The 25,446-nt window shown below is 41.4% G+C and overlaps 1 protein-coding gene across 1 annotated transcript; it reads left to right on the top strand.

The window, feature by feature from the left end:
- Positions 1 to 24,738, top strand: LOC125900798 (protein unc-13 homolog C-like). The gene is made up of 4 exons (XM_049596032.1): positions 1 to 653; positions 6,841 to 11,137; positions 23,482 to 23,528; positions 24,659 to 24,738. The coding sequence occupies exons 2-4, from the start codon at positions 7,039 to 7,041 to the stop codon at positions 24,683 to 24,685; spliced, it is 4,173 nt and encodes a 1,390-aa protein (XP_049451989.1). The 5' UTR covers positions 1 to 653; positions 6,841 to 7,038; the 3' UTR covers positions 24,686 to 24,738.
- The last annotated feature ends 708 nt before the right edge of the window (positions 24,739 to 25,446 follow it).

Below are 25,446 nucleotides of genomic sequence, written 5' to 3'. Positions count from 1 at the left end.
TCTCGCGCGAGTCTGTGTGTGTGTGTTGGGGGTATCGTGTGTATTTGTGTGTGTGTCAGCCCGGCACAGTGAGCACAGAGAGGGAGAGAGAGAGAGAGAGAGTAAGAGGGAGAGTTTTGTACCGGGGAGGGACAGACATCCTCCAGCGGGGGAGCAGAGCCTCAGTCTGGGCAGCCAGGAGCAGCGCTGTCTGCCTCCCCATCAGCGCCACCACCACCCGTCTGCATCCCGTTTTGGACTAGACACCCCGTGCTGTGGCACTGTCTACAAGCAGGGGTGTGCGTGTGTGTGTGTGTGCGTGTGTGTGTCAGTCGTGGAGACAATAAAATCCAGCAGCGTCTTCGGTCCCCCATAACGCGAACAGGGGAGCACAGCAGAGGAGCGAGAGCGGGGGGTACCGAAGGTGGCATGGAGGAGAGGTGCGTGTGTGCACGGAGGCAGGGCTGTGGGATGTGGTGTCTGACGGACGCGGAGAGATGCTGTGAGCTCTGGTATTAGCAGGCAGCTGCGCACCGAGCTGCTCTCTCCCCTCCCTCCCTTCCTCAGCTGCTCTCCTCGCACCGACCATTCGCTGAAACCGGGGAATCGGCTCCACACGGCTCGCTGTGCTCACAACCGCTGGCGTCCTGCACGGGGGGATTTGACACAACCAGGTATGTGCAGCGGTGGAGCCCATTAGGGCGCTAGATGCGTGTTTGCATGGCGGGGTGGGATCTTGACTGTTTGACTTCATCCTTTATCTTCTTGTTGCTTCCCTCCCCTCCCTCTGTGGCCCTGTCAGTGGATTAATGAAACGTTATTTGAGAATGATGCGGTTAGATGGCATCATCTGTCGATGCAGCTGTGGTGAAAGATACAGAAAATAAGGTCTCTGTGTTATTCAGTCATGTTGTTTATTCTAAAACCAGTATCTGACAAAAACACTGTCGATCCCACAAATGTCCCATTGCTCCCATTCTAACCTTTTCCCATGTTGTTATGCATAACGCAAAACACGAACGCATGTGAGCAATGCTGTTGTTTCACACTGAGCAAACGCGATGAGACTGCTTCTCGTCTTGCCGGGCAAAGGAAAGGTAATATTTTGATTTATGAGGCGAGACAATCTGTTGTGATGTTGGCTGGTTTCCTAGGGCTGCAGGCAGATATTTCACTGTTGGGAAATACACAGGTTAGGAGAAGGGAGGCAGAATGTAGCCGAGGATGGGCGTGAGGGCAATATGATCTGAGGATGCACACACCCTCACATGCTCATCCCCCCCCCGCTGGTATGTTTCGCTCCTCTCTCAGAGCGGCAAATGCATGCTTAAAAGCAATCATGCACGGAGGCATGCATGGCGCACATGTGTGTGCACGCACGGCTGCACACTCACACGGACGCACAGGCATGCACACACACCCACATGTACACCAATCCACGCTCGGCCATAATCCATAATCATGTGTTCTGGAGACATGACGTAACACATGAGCATCTCTCATCTATATGCACCCGTTTGCAACCAAATATCCCTCAGTTTCACCCACAGTGATGAGAGAATGAGCAGCACATCACAGCATGTAGTGTAATTGCTCGCAGAATAATAACCTCAAATTGGCATACTTGCGTTTTCATCAGGAGAGAAGAGCAGATTGTACTATTGTGAGAAATAGGTTAGCATGCCTCCAACTGACACTCATTTTCATTAAAGGAGAGTGGCGGAGACTGTGGGACTGTGAGAAATGGAGTGTTTTAGAGTGCTCTGCTAATCAGATGCATTAAGACAAAGCGGGGGAAATAGGTCCCTGGACATTTATGCAAGGCCTGGGGTAGCAGTGCCTCAGAGCATAGGGAGTGGGTGTGGCTGAGGTGCTCCCCCTTTCTCTGGAGGTTTCTCCAGTCTGACTCACAAATGGGAGGGGCTTTACCCCAGGACCACAGGAATTCCCAGATTTTGTTTTGTCACAGTCACTGGCAACCCTTTCTTCCAGACACTCTTACAGTATCTGTCGAACAAGTGATGACGGAACAAGTTATTTTACAGCACGCTAGACATGTTAGGCTAGTTGCTGACACTGGAGCAGTAGGAGGTTCAGTACCTTGCTCAAAGGCACATGCCCTCTGAATTGTAAAGGGTGGAACAAGCAGCTTGGATAAAAATAATCCTATATATCCATATGCATTTCAAAGGCCTATGGATCATGTAACACATGCTTGAACACATCATATGATGTAATAAACTCAATAATAGCTACCTATTGTAGGTACTTGTTCCACAGATGGCCTTATTTTATGGTGGGTAGAAAGTGTGTGTGTGTGTGTGTGTGTGTGTGTGTGTGTGTGTGTGTGTGTGTGTGTTAGCACATGCTACTTACGTATATTAAATGTTTATGACTCACCCTATTACAATAACCAATAGCTACTGTCCACTTATCTCTATTTAGGTGCATTTGACTGAGCTCTATCACACTGAATCTGCTTGTAATATGCCACAAGGTGAGGATAAACAATAGTGGAGATACCGTAGATCTAGATAACCCAACATGTAATCTCATTCTCGCATGTGCTTGTCACAATGGCCCGGAATAAATGTTGCCATTCCATTTGTAGCCCATTTGCTGCTGAGTCTGCTCACAGAGCCATGTCTTTGCAGGTTCTGTGGTCAAATTGATAACACACACAAACGGGATAAGGTGATCTAGTTATCTGTCATCCCTTTTCTCCTAATTCTTGCATCATTACGCCCTAATGGGACGATACGGGCGATACCTCGTGGGTATTATCAAGTCATTTGCGTATCAACTCCAGCGCTGGAAGAGGGTGAATGCTTCATTTGTCAAACCTCTACATGCAGATGTCAGGATGCTGGCTCTGTAAAGAGAAAGGCAGCCCCTTAATTGGTAATCAACACTCATTAAACACTAGTACTCTTTTATTGTGATTTGTCCTGACAGAGTGCAGCCACAGCGCTTTATATAAGAGATGTTCCAGTCACTGCTACAGTAAACAGCGACATATCCCAGATGCTGTCAGCCATGATTGTGGCTGTAGCTCAATTTAGTGCATTACAAAAACTGCATCACAAATGCATCGACTTAATCTGTCAAGATTAGCGGTCATTATTAGATCTATTTTGTGTGGAGTGTTTCATGATAATATTCCATAATGGTTGAGTCATTCAACAAGATGCAGCTTTAAAAAACATTCATGTGTTGGTTAAATATGCTTTCTAAAATTGGCTATCGGTTTTACATTTTTCATAATATGGCACCAGGGCAATGGCAGGGCAACCACAACTGGAAATTTGACTCAGGATATAATTTGGGTGTTTTGGAAGTGCAATTCCAAGAAAGAATTAAATTCAAATATTATTCTAAACTTGACAACTGAGCGGTGTACACATGTACATGATGAGATAACATTAACAACCACACCAAAACCACACATTTTATTATTAGTCTCTGCATTTGTAACTATTAATAATATAATATGCTCTTTCTTTTTCCTTTCTTTTTTTTAGTTAAACCAATAGCTCAGCTCAAAGCCAAAGTTTACCCAAGGCTATGATACGCTGTAACTTATATTTATATTTTTGCTATGTTTCAATGTTTTTTTTCTTTTACAACAACATTCATTCACTGAATTTTCCACAGTGTAACAGATATTTGGTTATATTCGATTATTGTTGGAAGCCATATCTGGTCAGCATCCAGCGCTCTGCCTAACACTGACAACTGCAGGGGGAAATGTTTTCAGCTGTGCATTAGTAGCACATTTCTGTGACTTGAAGATACTCTGCCTGTGTTCATCTGGAGACAAGACCCCCTGCTATGTGTGATTCAAGTTTGTTTGATCATGGAGAAAGTCTGGGGAAAACTCAGCATTGCTGACCCAAAAGCCCTGCGAGAGGTGCTTCTTCTCAGCCCTGACAAACAAACCTGCTATCCCTGCTTCAGAGTCATGACCTCAACCACTGTCTTGGAAAGGCCAACACAAAGATCTCACTTCCATATAAGACTGAAGGAGGCAGCAGAGTTTCAATCCAAAGTTGCATTATTTACTCTCTTTGGCTAAGATGGGTTGGCAGCGTTGTTATCATCCACCACATTCCTCCAATTGTTTTTGCAACCAATTAATTTCGTTTCTGTAACCTGATACTGATGTCACCTAAAGTCCTTTATAATGTATGTGTTCCTTTCAATCTAACTTAATTTTGTTTCATTTTAATCCACTACATTTGCACTCATTATTTCTGCCTTCTATTTATTCCATGCCCACATTAAATTCTGCTCATTATATTGTGTTACTCAAGTGTGTAGATAATAAACATATTCATTTATTATATAGTCACTTTTGGAATTTCTTTCTACACACTGCTCTATAAGAAACCACTGAACGGGAAAAGAACTCACTAACTTCAGATTGACTGGTTGTAAGTAAAGACTTCATTTCCAATTATAATTAAATGGTGCCTCTCACGACTGTATAATATACATTTTATCGTCTTAGTTCATCCTGCTGAAAGAAACTCTTTATAGTCACAACGCTTATCAATCAGTAAAGCAGTGAGCACTCAAGCAGACGCTTTCAATTTCTCTCCTGATTAGAGCTTTACTCAGGTTAAAGATGGGTGGCGCTGTGTGGGGAATTAAGTGATGTTACCAAAAATCTACGCACTAATAAGAATGGTAACACGGAACATTTTGCCATCATAACAGCTGCGACAAAACTAACAAGGGAGTGTGGGAGATGTCAGTCAAGTGTAGTCTGTGCATGCCCACACAGTACTGAGAAATTGGTCTAATCAGGCAACATAGGTGGAAACACCCATGTGGGTGTGTATCGGCCTTAAATATTGAACTGAATAGTGTAATCATTCCTTAGGGGGATTTGGGGATACCCTACCATACCACTGACAAAACACTTTACGCAACATAAAAGTGGGTTATATTCACTTATCCTGGTGGAGTAAGTGAATAAGCCATCACTCTCTGAGCCTAACAACTACAGGTGCCCTTGAGCAAGGCACTTAGCCCTCAGCTGCTCACTGGTTGACACAAGTTGACTGCGCTTGTGTAGTCTCAGTTTATGCATGGAGATAGAGGTTTGGTATTTATACAAGAGCTAAAAAATGTCAGTGGAAGTAGTTGAGGCAATGTCAGGACATATTAAAACAATATCTAATGTGATTTATTTATGGTGGGGACAGTTTTGGGTCATGACCCATCAGTTGCAAAAGGCTGCTCTTGGCTTTACGCCAGTCTACAAGAGAGCTGAGTCATGAACTTCCTCATACCATAAAATATACTGTAGTCCTTTACCTAATTCAGTTGTCATTTCATTTCTGTGATGACAAATCTGAATGGTGCTTTCTTATTATTTTCACCACTGAAGACCATAACTTTGAGTTGTGACTATACTAGGCTGAGTTATGGATAGAATTTTCAAAGAATCAATTATTTACAACTGAATAACAGCTTGGGTGTAAGTACCTTAGTAGCCGAGGTTAGTAAACTCACCTATTAAGATTGATACTATTGCACAAGACCTTTCAGTATTACATGCAATAAATAGTGTTTTCATTGCACCAACATTCCTGCCTGAGGCCTCCCTCAAACCTTATCCCTTGAAGGTAACAAATAGTCAAGCCCCTTGATTCATTCTATCATACACATGAATCTGGCAGAAACACATCTATGCTGGCAACCTTGCCTTAAGCTCTATTTGCTAATGCCTGGTCCTTCTTCAGAGCCCAGCATTAAAAGATAACTGTGATACTGTGTTTCACAGCTCATTTGAAGTGAGCATGTCTCTGTGGTCATGAGACTGTAGACACATCAAGCTCTATACCCCAGAAATAATGTGGAGCAGCTGTCAAATTCTCTGCACAACAAGCATCCCTCTTTCGACTCAGCTGGCCAGTTCCTCTCCATAGTAAACACACACCTCTCAGAGACACTGCAAGCTGTTGAAAGCTTTACACTGTGCAGCATGATTTAAGAAGTCTGTGGCCACACTTCCATTACACGGACATGGCGACTTTGTCCTTTTTGTAACTATATAGTCTGCTGCACATATACATTATGACACCTGAATAGTTCAGGTGCTGAACCATTCCAATTAAACTAATTGGGACATTAAATGTATGTACATACATAGGTCATTAACTTCAGCATTTCAGTTAGTGAAAACATCCACACCATTAAAATCAATACATGGAAAACAGCCAGCAAACTGATTTTGTCTTGTGTTTGAATAAAATTTTAGAATATTGATGTTGAAAATAAAAATGAGAAAAAAAGTCCACATATAGCAAAGTGTATTAAGACCAAATCCAGTTTCTCAGGCATTTTTCATCAAGCTAGATATTCATTCATGATGGACACACTCCGACAAGATTATTGTAGCAATTAGAATAATTGGCTCTTCTGCTGTAGAAGCTGGATACATCAGTATAGCCAGTGTCTATTGACCTTGACTGACACGTACACTACACACAAACATGAATGCACACGCGGTCACATGCACTTGACCCCCCACCCCCACCCCCACCCCATTATACAATTAAATGATAAAACTGAAAAAGAAATGTTTGAATGTTCAGATTGTTCAAATGAGCGGTCAGTCGTCTCTGCATCTGACCCATCACTTTCTTTCTGTAACAAATTTTGTTATATTTTTTATTTTTTTTTATTTTGTTATACTGACCAATCAGAGACTTGACATTATGTATATTAAAGATTTAACAGATTGTGTACTGTCCCGGTAATTGCAAGATAATAGGTTTTTTCCTGCTTGTGCTTCATTGTGATTTAGAAATCTGCAACTAAATTGTAATTGTTTGTTTTTTTGTCTTTCAGAGAAATGCTCCTTTTCCGGAAGAAGGCCACTGGATTTAAAAGTATTCTTGAGTCTCTACGCACACTGTGGTTTTAGTGGTTGTGAGCTGGGATCCCACTGTCAAGCACTGGCTGATTGTGCTTGGCTCACCTCTGCTGTATTCTCAGCCAACTTGTTCTTTCACTCGATGATTAAAACAGTTCACAGGATTGCCATCCATGGTTTCTACCTTAATAAATACTATATCATCCTACATTAAAAAGATTTGCAAAGGAATGTTTACAAAGAAATTGGCAAACCCAATCAAGAAGAAAGAGAGAAGCGAAAATAAAGAGCCTAAATTGACCACTGATTTGCAAGCACACAATCTAACTCTCTCCACCACACTGAAGACTACAGTTAAAAAGATTTCCAAATGCTCTTCGGCACGTAACATATCGCTTGAAGAAGACGACGGAAAGAACGACTGCTCATCCCTGTCACCCACTTTCAGTTATCGTGTAGCTATAGCAAATGGACTCCCGAAAAACTCTCTTTATTTGAATAATAATGAAAGTATCTTTCCTGAGGTTCTTTCTATTGATAGTAGTTACTCTGACTCTTTGAGTGAGACGAAACTTGTCAGGAGACTGGATGAGCATAAATCACACACTATGCCAGTGAGACGAAACAGGAAGAGCCTCATCAGTTTGGCTCCCTCTGATGGCAGCTCTGAGGGTGAACGTGTGGAACGCTCCAGTCTACACACACTCCGGCTGGGTGCTCTACGCAAGTTAAGGAAATGGAAAAAGAGTCAGGAATGTGTCTCCTCAGACTCCGAGGTGAGCAACTGGAGGAAAACCTTGGGCATCCGGAGCAAGTCTTTGGACCGCGCTGGACGGCAGCAAAAGAGCTCGACCCTGGAGCCTGGCTCTTCCTCCACAGGTTGCATCAGTCAGACCCAGGATGTCATGGAGATGATCTTTAAGGAGCTACAGGGGATCAGCCAGATAGAGACAGAACTGTCTGAGCTACGTGGCCATGTAAATGCCCTAAAAAGTTCTATTGATGAGATCTCCAGCAGTGTGGAAGTAGTTCAGAGTGAGATTGAGCAGCTTCGCTCAGGATTTGTCCAATCTAGAAGGGAAACACGTGATATTCATGACTACATAAAACAAATTAGCCACCAGGCCAATAATTCAACCTTGAGGTTCCTCAATGTACCTGAAGAAAGGTCAGAGAAAACAGAAAGTGTAATATACAAAATACTAAAAGACAAAATGGGTTTCATTGATGCCCATAAAACACTTAAAATCGAGCTTGCTCATAGGTTAGGGCAACAAAGAGAATGTTCTAATGCAAAACCCCGCCCTATTATTGTTATTTTTGCAACAACCCAAGACAGGGATATAGTCTTGAAAAAGTGCTATAAACTTAAAGGAACAGGCATTACAGTCTCTACTGATAGCTTAACTCATGATGGAAAGGAGAGAAAAGACAAAACAATGTCTTCCTCACAAACCTATGAAAGCATGGATATAAAGGTCTCAGGAAAGGATAAAGTGGTAGAGAGTGATGACTGGGACTCAATGGACAGTGATAAGGAATTAGACGAACTGAGCAGGAATAAATATGCAATGGTGATTTCAAAGCCTGTTCACAAGAGTAAATCAGAGAAGAGGCGATCCCATGACCATAGCCGGTCAGGAGAGGAAGCAGGCTACTCAGGCGCAGTTCACTATGCTGATGACTCTTACTATGACCCAGACAAGCATGCAAAAGCTTACTACTCTGATTTGACCCCTGGTTGGCTTTCCCAGAGTGACTACTCCACCCCTAAACTCAGCCGCTCTGAGTCTGACTGCTCAAAACTTTGCCAGTCATACTCAGAAGACTTTTCAGAGAGTCAGTACTTTACACGGGCTAATGGCTGCTCCCTGCTGTCCTCCTCAGATCAGGAACTGTGGCAGAGAAAACAAGAAGACATGGCCTCCTCCTGGTATGCCAGTGATAGTAACCCACTCAGCCACGAGAATCAAACATATGAACACAATGAGGTGGAGACCACAGAAACTATTGACAGTGGGGTGAGCAATGGACTTGTCTGCATGTCTGGGGACAGAAGCCACTACAGTGGTTCCCAGCTCTCTCTGCAAGGTGACCTATCACCCTGGAAAGACTGGCATCATCTCGAGCAGGGTGCTGACTCTGGCTTGGAAGCCTCCATCGAAGTTAGCAGTCCCTTTGACCCATCAACCATCCCTGGTTTTCCAGAAAACATCACTAAATGTCAGGAGGTTGATTTACAATTTGAAGGAGAAGAGGAATTCATGATGCTTGACAGAGAAACTTCCCTACCACCTATAACCACCCACATTATTCCTCCCATCACAGAACGCGAGTCTGTCATTAAGCCATCTGTCCGGCACTCTAAGGAGGGAAATAAGATTATCACAAAAGAATCCACAAAAATAACATCTAAAGACACCTCTAAAGCTGCTGCTAAAGCTACACATAAACAAACTAAATTGGCTCCTAAAGAAGAAACCACCAAAATATTGCCAAAGGAAAGCCCGAAGGTATCTGCTAAAGTTTCATCTAAAGTGACCTCTAAAGCAGCTCCTAAAGAGTCACCGAAAGAGATTCAGAAATCAGCAGTTAAAGAGTCCTCTCAAGCTCTCCTTAAAGACAGTCCTAAAGTCACACATAAAGATGCCACAAAGCCCACTGTTAAAGAAGTATCTAAAGTGACACCTAAGATAAATTCTAGTGAGGCTGCGAAAGTCACTCCCAAAGTAACTCCAAAAGATAGCCCAATAATGACTCCTAAAGAAAGTCCCAAAGAGTCACCTAAAGAGAGCCCTAAAATAACCCCAGTTGAGAGCCCTGTTTTAACACCTAAAGAGTCACCTAAGGAGTCTCCTAAAGTCATTGCTAAAGATGCCCCACATGTTGCATCTAAAGAAGGTATGAAAGTTATTGCTAAAGAGGTTACCAAAGAAGCTGCAAAACTACCCCCAAAAGAGTTCCCAAAAGAGACGCCTAAAGTAGCACCCAAGGAGACTGGTAAAGCACCCACACAAGAAGTTTCAAAGATAGCACCTAAAGAAGTTTCTAAGGTTCCATCTAAAGAAGTTGCTAAGATTCCACCTAAAGAAGCCCCGAAGGTGGCCCCTAAAGAGACTCCTAAGGTTCCCCCCAAAGAGACCCCTAAAGCCACCGCAACAGAAGTCCCTAAAGTAGTACCCAAAGCAGCCTCTAAAGATGCCCCTAAGGAAACCCCCAAAGTAGTTTCCAAAGATAAATTCCCTGAACTGGATGTCAATCATAGCTTTCACCAGGCCCAGAATAAGTCTACAACTATGTACCGCAGTCAGAGTGAGATTCGAACAGAGAAGGTTGAGGAGGTTCCCAAATCTTGGAGTAGTAGGCTAAGCATAGATCTCAGTGAGAAGTCCTTTGGTTTTGGCTTTGGGTCTACACTGCAGAGGGCTAAATCAGCTCTGGAGGTAGTTTGGAAGTCTGGCTCTCAGACTCCTACCCCCGCTCCTCCTGAGGAGACCACCAACTCATCATTTATGGGGCGTTTCCGCACCCTGTCCACCTCTGGTGCAAATACCTCTACTACTACAACAGATTCAGATGCCTACACAGAGCCTATCTTCAACAAGGCAGAGGAAGATAAACCAGGTGCAGAGGCAGAAGCTGGGGAACAACCCGTGGACAATGAGACCCACTATGTTGAAGTAATGGAGCAGGTACTAGCTAACTTGGAGAACAGAACTAATGCTAATGAGGCAGAGGAGACAGAGGAGACAGAAGAGCCTGCACAAGAGTATGAGACCTCTCAGGACTATGATGTATCTGATGACATTGACGCCTCTCAAGACAATGATGCCTTTCAGGATGACGAGGCCTCTCAAGATTTTGAAGCCACAGAGGACTATGAGGCAAGTAAAGAGGCACGTGTTCTGGAGTATGACTGCAGTTTGGACGAAGAGTATAGTGAAGACTTTGAAACCCAACTCACTGAGGACACGGCTGAATATGATGCAATGGTGGAGTATGTAGATGTAGAAGAACCAGATGACAATGATGTTACAGAAGAGATGGAAGAGGGTGATGAGGAGTTAGAGGAGGTAGAGGAGATAGTAGAGGAGGCTACTGAGGTGACTGAAAAAGTGGAGGAACAGCAGGAGGATGAAAACAAAAATGTTCCAGAGGAGAAGCCTGCAGAGGCACCAACTAAGAAACGTGTTCGACCCACCTTTAAGGAGGCAGCTCTGAGGGCCTACAGGAAGCAGATGGCTGAACTGGAGCAGCAGATCCTGGCAGGAGGTAGGACTCTTCACTTCTTTTTGTTAATCACATTATAACTTTAAATTTCTACTATTTTACAAGGTTTTTACAATGTTAATACATAACTGCAACTGTAACCACGAGTACCCAGCAAACAGTGAGACATTGAATGTCCAATCAAGGTGACCTGGATCTAAAATAGTTTAAAAATCAAAGTTGTGCCTATGTTTGCGATGTTACCTGGCTGTTAGCTGGGTATCTTAGAAAATTATTCCCATGTGCAATCAAAGACAGTTTTGATAAAGACTAATGTACTCGTATTAAAAGACAACAAAGATAGATGCATTTTCTTTTATCATAGCAATAACATTATCAGCATTTCCTGGTTTGTTGGGTCTGACTGGACCATTATTGGGCATGGAAAAAACATCATCTGGCTGCCCACCTTGTAACCACATTGCAGTTTTCGGTGTCTGACAGTGACCATTTTTGGCTGGGGACACAGCGTCACTGTCCAACCAATGTTTGCTGGGTAGTCGCAAAAACCAAGGCCCCTGGACTTAAGGAACTATATCAGTGGTTTTGTGTTAAAAATGACCAATATCTCAGCTGCAACTGTTTTTAAAAAATTTGTTTCATTTGATGCATTGAAGTTTGCTGTCTGAGATTTGTCAGGGAAGACAAACAACTAGCAAACATGGAGATCAGGGAGGAGGCAATGTGAATTTACAGTGTCATGTATTGTATTGAGAAGACATAGCAATCAACTCTTTGAATCGTTAATTTATTTTGACTTGAAAAAACTGAAGAGGCGACTCTCTGAAGGTGGATGGCAGGGTTACTGGTGGCAGTGACTTTGTATTTGTATTCCCATGGTGGTACAGTACTAGATTCCCAGACTGTGGCTCAAGGGATAAGGCTGTCAAATATGTTTTCTGAAGGTTTGTCATTTATCATCAAAATTTAATAGACCTTAAAAGCTATACTAGGGCTGGCCTCCAAAACTCCCATCAGTTCTCACTATGAATAAACCGCTGACTACAGTCTGTTATTGGATGTCATTGAATTGGCAGACAGTTAAAGCAAGTGTGAACATGAAGTCTATACGTATTGACTTACCACTGAGAATGTCCTGTATGTCATGGATGCATGCACTATGGTGTTGTCAGTAAGAGATATTATATCCTCCGCATGGAGCAGAATATTATGCCTGTGCTCTCATTTGTCTTTTATATTATACTTTTGCCTTACTGCAGTAGTAGCCTTGGATTAAAATGTGGTATGGCTAATGGGCCAAGGGTTACGTACAAAAGGATGCAATTTGATGTCAACATTGGTATATAAATAGTTAAAACTGTTTCATTGAAGGAAAAGTAGTCTTTCAACTGGACTGAAAAAAGAGACCAGGGAATTTCCACTCTTACTTAAAATGAAAAAGCTCTTGACCTACATATGTAGCTGCAACTGTGGTACTCATGGTGAGGTAGGTTCTGTAGTTCAGGGAATACAGGCTACACCTGAAGACTGTGACAGATGTGTGCACAAACCTTTTCAGTGGCCACACTCACCAAACATCCTGCAGAGAATGTTATTCACTAAAATTCTTGAATTAGGAGAGCTTTCTTCTTTGCCATGTGGTTGTATGTGACCAAATGTTAAGACCATCAAACTGATGTCTTTATGAGGTATTAGTAGGTAAAGCAGAAATGACAGTTTTGGTTTTAGCACACACAAAAGCGAGATGTACTTGCCACAACACCTGATGAACTATGTCACATACAGGCTACACTGTCTATGGTTACGTACAGGCTACATTATCCACAAAGCCATCATCCTCAATGGTCAAGGTTAAGGTATGCATAGATATAGAAATGTAGATACCTCATTGGCTGCTGTATGTCATTGCTATGCGTCTGCATGTCTGCCATTTTGGATAAGTCAAGTAAATAAATACAGTGTGTACTGAGAGATGCAGCATTATCTCTACAATATCGACTGTTACTTGCTTAATTCTTAACCAATTTTCATGACATTTGGTTTGTTATAAACGTGAGAAATTAAACATGCTGGTTCTCCTTTATGGAATTGAATTCAGTAGCTGGGGACGGGTCTGATCACCTTTACGCCAAAAGATTAACCTTTTGTATAGCCACAGCTTCCTTTGGGACATACATGCCCTGATATATGAATAGATGGCATCAAATGCAAATTACTGAGAATTTCAGCTTTTCTGAGTTTCTCCAAAAATGTAAGCGATTTAAGTAATACAGTTCACCTCCAACTCAAAACAAAAACTTAGAATGAATCACATTACATTTACCAGTTAACCAACAAAATGGGGAAGGCAATTCCTCCCAAAACACATGTAGGCCTATCCGTATTGTTTTTCCTATTTTGAGCCAATAAACACCTACTTTTTTTTCTTCCGCAAGATATGTTCCCTTATATTGCCAGTAGAGTGAAAAGAGGTAGAATCGTGTTTTGAAAGGAGCATCTCTTTTAATTCTCTAATACTGTGTTATAAGACAGTCACTGCAAAAACAACAACAACAAAAAAATAACTTTTATGTAAATATTACGTTATATCACCCATCCTTTTGAATATAGGCAGAAGGGATGCAACAATATTTGCTGAAAGCCTGAATCGATGAAGAATTTTTGAGGCCTATACCAAGATTGGTATTGTAGAGTTTTAAAAATTGGTACAATACCTTTAACATTGCGCATAACATAAACAAGCACTTTTATTCAAGAAACTGTGAATGATATATATCGGCAGAACATGTTACCGTTGAAAAACAAACTTTTCAGTGCTCCCTGGTGGACAACTCATGTAATGGCGACATGAATCTAAATCACCTCAAACCTATCGCTCACATTTCTGTACTGCAATGTCTATTTATTGACTGTGATTGTTCATTTTTATTTTCATGCACTGCTTTTGTTGGACCACCAGATGAGAAGAGTTAAGAAGCAATCTGACTGTCTGACTCACTGACTGATTGAGTCACTTCTCATTGTTGACTCGTGCATGTGCGAGAGCCATGCAGTAGACTGCGGGCATATGAATCCGAGTGAAAGTGTGTGACTGTGTTGCTCTTTTCTTCATCTCTCTAGAAGTTATTTAAAGCTTTGTCTATAGTCTTACTGTATAGTTCTATAGTGTCTTCTGGTTCTGTGAACAGTGACGCATGAGTCCACATGTCATAGCCAGTAGTTAGTTTTACCCACTAGTGCAAAAAACATTTGGAGACAGAGTGAGAAAGGCCAAGATGGGATGAAGAAATATGAGGCACAAGTAACTAAAGAACTTGCTCACTTATCTTACAAATAAAATGATCTACCTTGCTAATTTGATTATTTTTTGAATATTAATACTTAATCTTGATGAAAACAGGTCATTGTAAATGTTTGAGCGAGACACTGCTGTGCAGTTTTATACACATAATGTTTGTGGTAGCTACGAATAAGACGCAATATCCCTACAAAAGTTTTATATTCGCTCAAGGTGCTATGAAGGGTTTGTGCACCTGACATAGTTATTGTTATGGACAGTGTGTAAATGACCATTAACAGACTGCGCACAGTCAAACACGCTGCTCGCACAGCAGTGCAGCACAGCACTGGACACACAGCGGAGCGAGCCTGTGTTGCGTTCAGGCGTTATCATGTAAATGACAAATTCCAGTACGTCATAGCACCACACAGCAGCGTGTCAAGTGGGCCGAACCCGAGTAAAGTTGCTCAATTTTTCATTTGTTATTATATAGTTTGTTATGGAGTCCGTGATTTCCCTGTGACACTTACAAATGTTTGCTTAACTGTGCTTGGATGTTGTTTTGTGAGGCTCTGGCGGCTTTCAGTTGTCCCTTTGTCTTTAACGTTACACGGCTCGGCTTTCTCTCACATGCATTCTTCCTACTTTTCTCTGTGCTGTCTCAAGTGTTGATATAGATTGGTCGTGTTGCTGCAGGACGTGGCGACTTTAACTTTTAAACTTTTACACAGCACGTCTTTCTGTTCAACGTCACCGTACCTGAATCCAAAGTATCGCCATATAATAGACGTTGCGTTTTTTTCGCCACCAACTCAGCCTGTTCATGGTCGTGCTCATGCTCTTCTTCAGCGTCTGTGTTGGTCACTGCTGCATGCCGGGTGGTCACCTGACCATACGTGCTGGACACACCACGATAGCTTGTGGGTGTAATGTCAACAAACTCCACACACTACAGGAGAGGTTGTCACGTTCACAAGCACACACGTTAACATTTATTTACATTAAATCGCAAATCGCAGCCTTTAATGCGGTTATGTAATCGCACAGCTTGACATCACGACTGCAATTAGATTAACCATGCAGAAATGTTAGATACATAAAATGTAGCCAATGCTACCTGACTCTTTCCAGTTTTAAGCAATCATTGAATGTTGCATTGCCACCAGCTACAACTATTTTACACAACCTCTTTCACTTGCTCAGAGTTGATAGAACCACGTTCAGTATGCATTTGTGTGACAGTTGTTTAAAACTCATCACACTGCTGATGGAGAATTAGCCATAGGTGGAAGCACAGGCATGCGTACTCTTTACTCCCCCCTCATTTGCTTAATGCCTTCATCTTGTGTAGCCGATGCATGCTCATCATGCTCATGCTCTGTAGCATGCTGGCTGGTCTGTGTGGGAGCTGTGAAGGGAGTCTCAGCAGCACTGCCACTCCTGCCAGGCCTGTCTTCAACCGGCTACAGCAGCGTCTGTATTCAGATGCTAATTCACACTCCCAAGGGCATTCTGTAACCAGGTCAGCCTTGCTTGGAATATTTATAGAGGTCTGCTGCTAGTGAAGTTTGCTGCTTGCTCCTGGGGGAGCAAAGGAGGTAGACCCTCTTTATGCTTAGTGCACCATTTCTCGAGAAAGCGTGGATATGAAAAATGCAGATACAGGGGATGAAGAGTCTCTGTTGTTGTTTTAGGTGATACCATCCAATTCAAAGCACTGACTGATTTTAATATTGCTGTTTTCATTTGACTTGAGTATTGACTGTTGTAAACAGGGAAGCCTCTTCTCCTCAGTTAACTCTCACAGTTTGGAGGAGCTATGACTGTAGTTTACAACACTTAACCTCTGGCTTTCAGATTAGACACTAAGAACACTGCACCCTCTGACTCTGATTGCAATTTTGCCAAATCATCCTCATTGTCACCATGCTTGAACTATTTCTCCTAAACTTGCACTAGAATAATTTCATAATAACTCTGATTAAGGCAATAGTTTTGCCTTTATGTGAACAATTTAAATCTCAGTTACATCAACAAAACAAGTGTGCCTCTCATTAGATGTGTGCTGATAAGGGCTGAACCCATTTTACCCCAGTGCTCTATTCCTGGTTCATGCCTACAGGGATTCTATTTCTGCACTAAAATTGAACTATATAGACCCTCTGACATCAGCCTGCCACAGCCTCAAAAGTCAAAGCTGAAAAACTAGGAGCTGAAGGGAACAGTGAGCGCACATATACTGTAGTTGATGTGTTTTCTTCTATAGTCGGAAATGGTTTGGTCATGTGGTATTGTTTGAGTCATCAGATGGACAAGCAGTGAGCAAATTGGTAGCGTAGGCACCCAGGATATTCAGATCTCACTCTGAGCTACCACATTTCAGTAAATCCAAGCCTGGTGGGTTGTAACCTCTCACTACACACATCTCCCCTTGTCCTCCTGTTGTATCTGAAATCTGTTATCATGTAATCTGTAAGTTTATTAAAGGTGCAGCTTTCAATTGTCTAATGTGAAGATATGAATTACTTTTGTAATGTCTCCATGAGTTTGTTTCCTTGCACTCCCCCAATATGAGTGAGACTTTAGGTTGTAAAACACAAAGATAATTGTTGCTGTCATCTATCAGCAGCAGGTATCAAGCTGTACAGATGTTCAAATATGCTGACAACAGCAATAAAGGAGGTACTGTACAAGCGTTATGTTATTGCTGAATCATAAATGCAATAAATAAATGTATGTGATGAATGCGATGGCACTCCAGCATTACATAATATATACATCAAATAAATAGACACGTAAGTATAGGAATGCATAAATATAAGTTTCCAGAATGCTCAGGGGACTCACCAAACAGCATGTCACAATGAAAAATAGTTTAGCAAACAGAAATACTTATTATTGTCAATTTATTAGTGTCGACACTGTGCTCATGTTTAATTACACCAAAAAATAACAAATAAATGAATCAATGACAGCTAAAAGGCAGAAATTTTGAAATGTTGTCTTCAGTACAGTTAAGCGGATCTGGCATTTGCTTTGGCAATGATTAATCTAACTTACCTGTTTGAGTGACCAGCAGTGTAAGGAGTTTCCAGTAGAATTTTAAGTTTAGGAATAAAGTAACCATATAGTTAAGCTGCGGACTTTATCTGACATATAAGCAGCTGGGCTTGTTTGTTTGGTTTTACAGAGAGTTGGTTGGGGGTCGCAAGGATAGACATGCATTTTTAATCTTCCTGCATTTGATGAAGCCACTGGACTGAAATATGCCAATTTATGCAGCATATGAGATGTGGTAAGCTTCCACCAAGAAGGGGAACAGACTTTTTGGTAACTCTAAAGTTGTCTTTTTAACATGTTGTGTCCTTAAAAAATTGCAGTCCTAGCAGGCCATATAGTTTGTTCTCTTGGCTTCATCTGGGTTTTGTGTAGGGTTGGAAGAGTGTGAGTACCTTTAAGGCTCATTTATATTCCCGTGGATATGTTCATTTCAAACGTGGTGACTGTCACTTTCAAAGTAGTTCCATGCGCCCTTTATGTTGGCATAGATTCATCCTCTAAATGGCACTTGAGGGCAGAGTCAAAAGTTTGTGACAACAACAAACATGGTCATGGTGGAGGAGCTTATAATACTGTACTTTTTAATAGGGGCAGCATTGTCGAAGATGATGGTCTTTGAGGCCATTAAATACAAAGCAACATGTGGTGGGAGAAATCTCTTAACTTTAATACCAACTGATTCCTTTCCGACATTTTTAAAATGTCTGTGGTTTCCTACAGTTGTGTCTCGCTTGAACTACGCTACGTTATCCACGATTCCTGGTGGTACTTCTCTGTTAGGCCTTATTTGTAAGCTTTCAGAAAATGCGCACAAATACAGTACAGACAACGTGACCACAGAGTACAGAGTGGAGACTTCGTCCATGTCTCTATCCATAGAAGAATCTAATGCAGAGCATACATTAGCCTTTACAGCACCGAGGCTAATCTAACAGATCATGAAGATGTTAACTTAACATTAGTTCCAGTGTGTAGTCTGGTTGTTCCTCAAACCACAATGATTTTTTTTTATTTCCAGGCATGTCAAATAGTGAAGATAAGTATGGAAGCCCATTTTTGTCGATGTGATGGGGGAAAAAAAGACCTTGTACATCACTGTTATGAGAAACTTTCTCGAAATAATGACGTATTATCTAAAGACAGTGACATAGTATCTCAGAATAATAGGACATTTTTTCCAAGTACTGACTTAGTATCTAAAATAATGACTTAGTATCGATAAGAAGTAGGGAGATGGGATTCCATAGGCAAGTGTGAGCACAGCAGCTGAAGAGTTGATGGAAAGCACTCTCGATTGAACTGGTTGTAATCACTAATAGTTACTGAGAAAAAAAAAAGTAATTAAATTACAGTTTCTTATCAAAATGTTAGTGATTACATTGGAGTTATGTCTGAACGTATTCTTTTTGGTAAATGTTTTTTTATGTAGAAGAAAACATTCATTCTGTCGTTTATTATATTTAAACAGGCTAACTAGTAATCTGTAACTTATTGCTTTAAAAAAATAGCCTTCCCAACAGTGTATGAGGTAATGTAATGTTAGTACTGTTGAGTAATAGACCTTTTCCATTGTGATGTAAGATATCTCGAAAAGAAAACAAAAGCACAAGTGTAACCAATCACATTAATGATGGCTCTGTTCCAAGGTGAAATGTTTCAGTAGATTTCAGGCATTAAACAGTGAAAGAGTACAGAGTAATTTATTACAGGATCAAATAATTGATTACATTTTAAAGTTACCTAAATCTGCATGATGGTGAGATAAAGCCAGACCAGACCAGACTTTTTGTCAAGTTTAGACAACTAAGCTGGTTGAGGTCAGGGACAAGATTGCTCTAAAAGAAGCCAGTGTTGACTGTTGACACACACAAACCCTGGTCTCTAGCTAGAAGTGGAAGTGTTAAATGCCACTGTCACAGCAGTATGAAGGTCACACTAATTCCTGTCTTGGCACTGAGTAGAAATGTTGGCCATTTTAAGCTGTTTGTACACACCCAAATTAACCCAGCCAGCACAAAACTGCTTTTTGCTGTAAATAAAATGGTTCAGGAATGAATACCAAAACCTGGAAATTAGGTCGCATTTTGCCACTCCCGATTCCCTCTTCCCGAAGACAGTTTTTTGAATGGATTCTTGGTGAGATGCCTGAAACAAGATCTGTGGTTAACACAAGCTTAAGAGATTTTCACTTTTGTTCTTCAACATAAAATAGGTCAGTAATAGTACTTGTAAATTTTGAAGGCTTTAAATGTCTTTCGGGAGGTTGTGGCTCAGGAGGTAGAGCGGGACATCCACTAATTGGTAGATCAGCGGTTCAATCCCCGGCTCTTCCGGAATGGGTGAATGTGACCTGCAGTGTAAAAAGCGCTTTGAGCGGTTGGAAGATGAGAAAGGCTAAAGTGGCTAGATGAGACCAGAGAACATCATCATGCCGAACATGGCTTTACAGCTTTGTTGTGGTGCTGACGTTCAAGTTACGCAACCATTGTACAGTTCGTTTATAGCCTGATGCTAGCTTTTTACTCCTGGCACTTTCATTTATGCTTCAAAAATCATAAAAGTGGTGTTCATCTTTAAGGATTATCTTGCTGAACAAAACAATTATCATGAATACATTTTTGCCACAGAGCTTATTTTCTACAATTATCGAAATGTCCAATGGATAAGTTCCTTGTCAAAACAAACAAACAAAAAAAAACATGGCTGACTCTGTGAAAGAGGGCCTGCTGCGTATGTGTATGTAGATATAAATGGCTCAACCTAAGGGCTCATTTATACTCCCTTCATGTACAAAAATAGATACGTTAATTTCAAATGTTGTAAACCTTACTGCCCTCACACTTCCATGCGTCCTATATGTTGGCATAAATACAGCCTAAAGATGGCACTGGAGGGCAGAGTCAAAAAAAGTTTCACACAACAACTGAGGTGACAGTGGAGGAGGTGATAATATTGTACCTTTTCAAATGTTATCTTGCTCACTTTTACCATAATGTTTTTTTTTTTTAATGTTTAGTGATTGTTAGCTAGCTAACAGTGCTGGGCTTGATTTTGTTTTTCAGTGTGACAGTGAGACTTGAACATTGGTGTAAGAGTTGACACCAGCAGGCTTTTCTGCTCCAGCAAGCTTCTTTTCTTTTTTGTCAGGATGTGTCCACTGTACGGTCTGCAGCCTGTGTTCTGTGCAGGGGTCTTACTGGCACCATGATCCAATGAGTCAGGCCACAAACTGGTGGTTGTCTCAGCCCCGACCTCACTGTCAACTTCCCTGCTACAATAGTTGGCAATTCCACTCCCACAAAATCGTTCTCCTTTCTGCTAGTCTGTACCTCAGTGTACTCAGTGTGGACTCAGATTTAAAAACAGCAATATTAAAAAGGCCATAAATGTTATTTTAGTTTAATGCTATACCACAAGACTGTTGGAACCTTTTTGCCTGTAGCTTTTGGCAGCAAAGCAGACAGCGACATGTTGTATTTTAAGGATTTGTTCATGCCCATACCCTCATGCAGTCTGTCATGCATTCATTCATGAGCCTTGAACTTCAAAGTAAGGCTAGAGGTTTTGAGTGGCTGTCACAGGTCCCCTTTATTATCTTGATTTTCTCTGTTTTTGATGAGCTCCTTGGAAATATCCTCACACACTCACAGTGTTGGACTGTGATCATGAAAAATATTGTTATTGTCCTGAATGCTGAGGAGAATCTGTAAAATCAAGGCTTTTTTGGAAATCAGTCACCACTGACTGGGGTTTATTGATTTAATAATGATATTTCTGACTGGCATGGAGGACTTTCTTCTCTCATTCTGTGTGTGTATACCTAGACACACACAAATATGTGTATGATAGTGTGTGTTTGTGTGAAAACACGTGTTCCTGTGTGTGTTGGTGTGGGGGTCAGTCCTGGTTATGCTATCAGCCATGTGCAGGCTTTTCTGCTCTGGGAAGCTCTGATCTATGTACGGTGTGACCATGTGTGTCGGCACTAAAATGCAGGATTTACTGCTTCTGTTGATACCTCGACACGTTGCCTACAGCGGACACACATATAAAGGATTTCCTACCAGTCAATTACATTTTTGTTCCATAGATTTAGGGCACCTGTGAAATGAGGTTTATATCAGCAGCCTATAGCCTATCTTTGTGGCTTGGCTTTATCTAGAGCAGCTGCAGACTCGCTGGTAGAGGAGATGGCTCTATCTTGTATAGCCATACAGAAAGTAGCTTAGCAGATCGCTGGCCATGGCACCCAGTTGCAGCTTAGCTTCTCTTTGAGTGCTGTGTCTCAGCGTGTGTGTGTGTGTGTGTAGCTTTTGATGTCACCTCACCCAGTAGCATTATAGTGTCACGGATGTACCAAAACTAAATATCAACCTTTCAAGAATTAATTCGGTCTAATTGTTATCATGTTGACTGGAATTAATTTTTAAATTATCGGTGCCTCCACCATCATCATGAATAGATGTGCACTTGTGGTGAACACTAATGATAATAGCATTCAAGCACTCTTGGTAACAGCATCCACCAAATACTACGCGGTGTGTTCTCAATCAATACGCATGTCCAGAGTTATTGCTGTTTTAATGGTTATCAATTAATATTTTCATGGTTTTCAGGTGTCTGCTTTCAGCTAAACAGACAAAACCAAATCTAGTTACTAGCAAAATTTAAAAAGGAAGCTAATTTTTTTTAATTCATTGTCTTACGCTGTATAAGTGATGTAGTAAATGCGCGTCAACAGCAAACAGTGCATTGTGTCGTTTTAATCACAACAGCAATTTGATCTTTCTCATGTGAACAGCTGTTTTCCGTTTGTAGCACATTAGATCATGATTATGCTGCCATTTATCACCCATGGATCAATAGCACAGTAATTACACCTCTGCAGTCTTGCTTATTTAAAGGGCTTGCCCTCTCGCAGTACGTCTCTAAAATGGCAATATGATACCAACAGCTTATGCTTGCCTAATGTCCCATGTCTCCATAGCTATGATTGTCAAATCAGGTAATGTTATCGATCAAAGGCATCATTTTTTTAATTTGCACTGCATTGATTGAAGACGTTTTATATGCAGAGAATAATACTCACATTTCAACCTTAAGCTGAGAGCCTTCTGTTGAGCTTATTCTACTGGATCTACTTTATACGGTACTCCTCTGTTCATAGCCATTCTCCCTGAGGCGCATGTTGACTCTGTCTCCACTTCTGCATAAATTGTTTGGCAAAACAGAATTGTGTCATCAGGCGGTAATAGTAGATTAGTGTCCCAACTAAGTGTGTGTGTGTTTTCCAGTGAACTGCTCGTTCCTAACTCTCATCCCTCCTGTCATTTTCTCCTTTCAGACAGCACTGCTTTGGACACACAGGTTTTAAGTCACTGTTTATCATCAATATCATGAACACTTGTGATTTCCCAGCATGTGCATGAGTTTGTTTATATGTTTGTAAATTTGTCTTGTGTTTCCTATTATGTGGTGTGTTGATTTTGCATCTCCCTTGAAGTGAATTTGAAATAATACATCTACCTATCTGTAAGAGTGTGTGTGTGTGTGTGTGTGTGTGTGTATTATTTTGTGGTTAAACTGCAGTGATATGTGTAGTTATGAAAGAGAATGCAGCATGTGCCTTCGAGCCATCTTGTTGTCACTTTGTGCTGGTTATCCTTTTATTCCTATTCAGAAAATGATTTGTGTTCCAAACTGGACGTTTTGGTCAGTGAAGAGGGAGTGTTACACAATAGGCAAAACTGGCCTGAAGCACCAGGAGCGGCAAAACTCTCAGTCTTGAGCCCACAAATTACATTGATGTGGAATAATTTGGTCTTTTGCCTGTGGTGCTTCCCTCCCTTCTCCCTGTGCTGTACTCCTCCTCTCCTATCATTTATCTTATCCTCAGTTGACCTCCAAATGCACTGCATTTTCCCAAGTACATTTTGCTACACAGTATATTTCTTTTGTTTTATTTTGCTGCTGTTTGCTTTGTGTCTATTTGTGCGTGCTTACCTTGTATTACTTCTTTTACATTGTGTGTTTCTTCTCCCTGCAGCCTCGCAGTCTTTTGGACCCCAAAGTGCTCGGCTTGCAGTCTGGAGGGTGAGTGGTGGCTCACTTCCTGATCTGATCGGTTCACAATAACATAAATCTTTGCTGCTGTGCTGTTTTGTACCCCTGTGCTGAGGCATATGTAGCAGACGTGCTGACTCTCTGGCATGCAGCCCCAGTTAAGGTATCAAGCTCCGTGTTTTGTGACAGAAGATGAATATACAAGATGTCTGATGCCTTTACAACATCTATAGAGGAGTGTATTCTCTTGGCTTCACATGCCTGATTGATGCCAGATTCAGAAATGTGTATGAACGATTAATTTAGGAAGTCTGTATGAAAGATAGATGAAGCCATCTGTTGTCATATAATGTCACAAGGGAAACATAGCTGATAATCATATTTAACCTCCATTACCCCAGCTCATGCCATAGCTATGCAGCCATCTGCAGCATGCATCGTGCATACAGTAAGGAGGCAGCGAGAGCTGGGGGCCCTAGGGTGAGGCAAGGGCTCGTCACGTTGTGTATCTTTAGGTCACACCACTGATGTAGCTTAGAGGGCTGACAGAAAAGCTTGAGGAGCTTTATCTTTATGGAAGCATTGGGGCCTTGATGTCATGTTGAGGTCATTAGAGAGGCTTTGAGTGACAGTTGAGGTGATGCCACTGAGAGCCTCATGGGAGAGGAGCGAGACTAGTGGGAAAGCAGTGAGGGAGCACAAGAGAGTTGGAGGATGGAGAAAGCAGGAGAAGTAGAGCTGAAGTTTTGTCTCGTCATTTTTTAGGTGTAGAGACAGTCGAAGTAATCTCATCTTCAGTGTTCATAAAATGTAATACAAACCCAGGAACACACACACATATATATATATATATATATATATATATATATATATCAATAACAGGCATCACTGCAGCAATACACTATAAGCATTAAGATAACATGGAAGACAGGGAGTCTACGGGGACAGCAGAGGGTGAGAGGGATTACATGGAGCTCCAGTGTCGGTGGTCGGGACCATGTGAGGTGAAGAGGAAGGGGTGAGACAGGTTAGGAAGGAGGCGTGATCCATGGTGTTTGCCGGCTGTGTAAATCAAGGCCCCCTCTTTCACAGTAGTAATGTCTCCCCCAGCATGGCATTATTATGATATTAATACACTTTAAATCTGTCTGCTTCTCCAGGGCTGGCAGTATTCTTTATGGTATTGACAGCATGCCAGATTTACGCCGCAAGAGGACAGTGCCTCTTGTCCGAGACCTGGTGAGTCATCTGCCTCAACAAGGTTATGTGTGATTTATGTCAAATCTATCTGAGTGACCCCACATTATAACACACTGGTGGAATCCTGCTCGGTGTGAGTATGGAGCCCTGCTGAAGACAATAATAACTTTACTGGGAACCTGATAAAATGTTATAGTGCTTTAGAGTGACATTGCTTGTTTCTTATCGTTACATAATATATCCTAGGACTAATATTAGCTTTGCTATTGTTTCAGCTGACATCTCTGCAACAATAATGGTTATTAAAACATAACTCAATCTGGATTTGTGATTTTTAATTACAAGTTTGTTTACACACATGATTAGGGTGATTGAAAATCAAGCCAGTTGCCAGAATAAATGTTGGCATCGTTTTGCAAACAACAGATAAGTGACATTCATACATTAATTTATAGCGGATGTGTTGAAACTTGACATTTCTTTACATTTCAACAATGCTTTGGTTAACATGGTTATATTTAGGCACAAAAACCACTTCGTTATGGTTAGGAAAAGATAATGTTTGGCTCAAAACACACCGTTAATGTCGATAAAAACATCCGGTTTTGTTGCTTGTTGGTCTCAAACAGTGGTCTGCAGCCATCCACCATCCCCTCCACCTCGAGATGATGAGTCAGCTCATACATACTTAACAAAAAACACTTTTGTTTTGGCTCCCATTTTTCACAAGTTAAAGTTAAAAATCTAA

The sequence above is a fragment of the Epinephelus fuscoguttatus genome, linkage group LG2 (assembly GCF_011397635.1).
Source record: "Epinephelus fuscoguttatus linkage group LG2, E.fuscoguttatus.final_Chr_v1".
Lineage (NCBI taxonomy): Eukaryota > Metazoa > Chordata > Actinopteri > Perciformes > Serranidae > Epinephelus > Epinephelus fuscoguttatus.
This window is presented reverse-complemented; position numbering and strand designations above follow the sequence as displayed.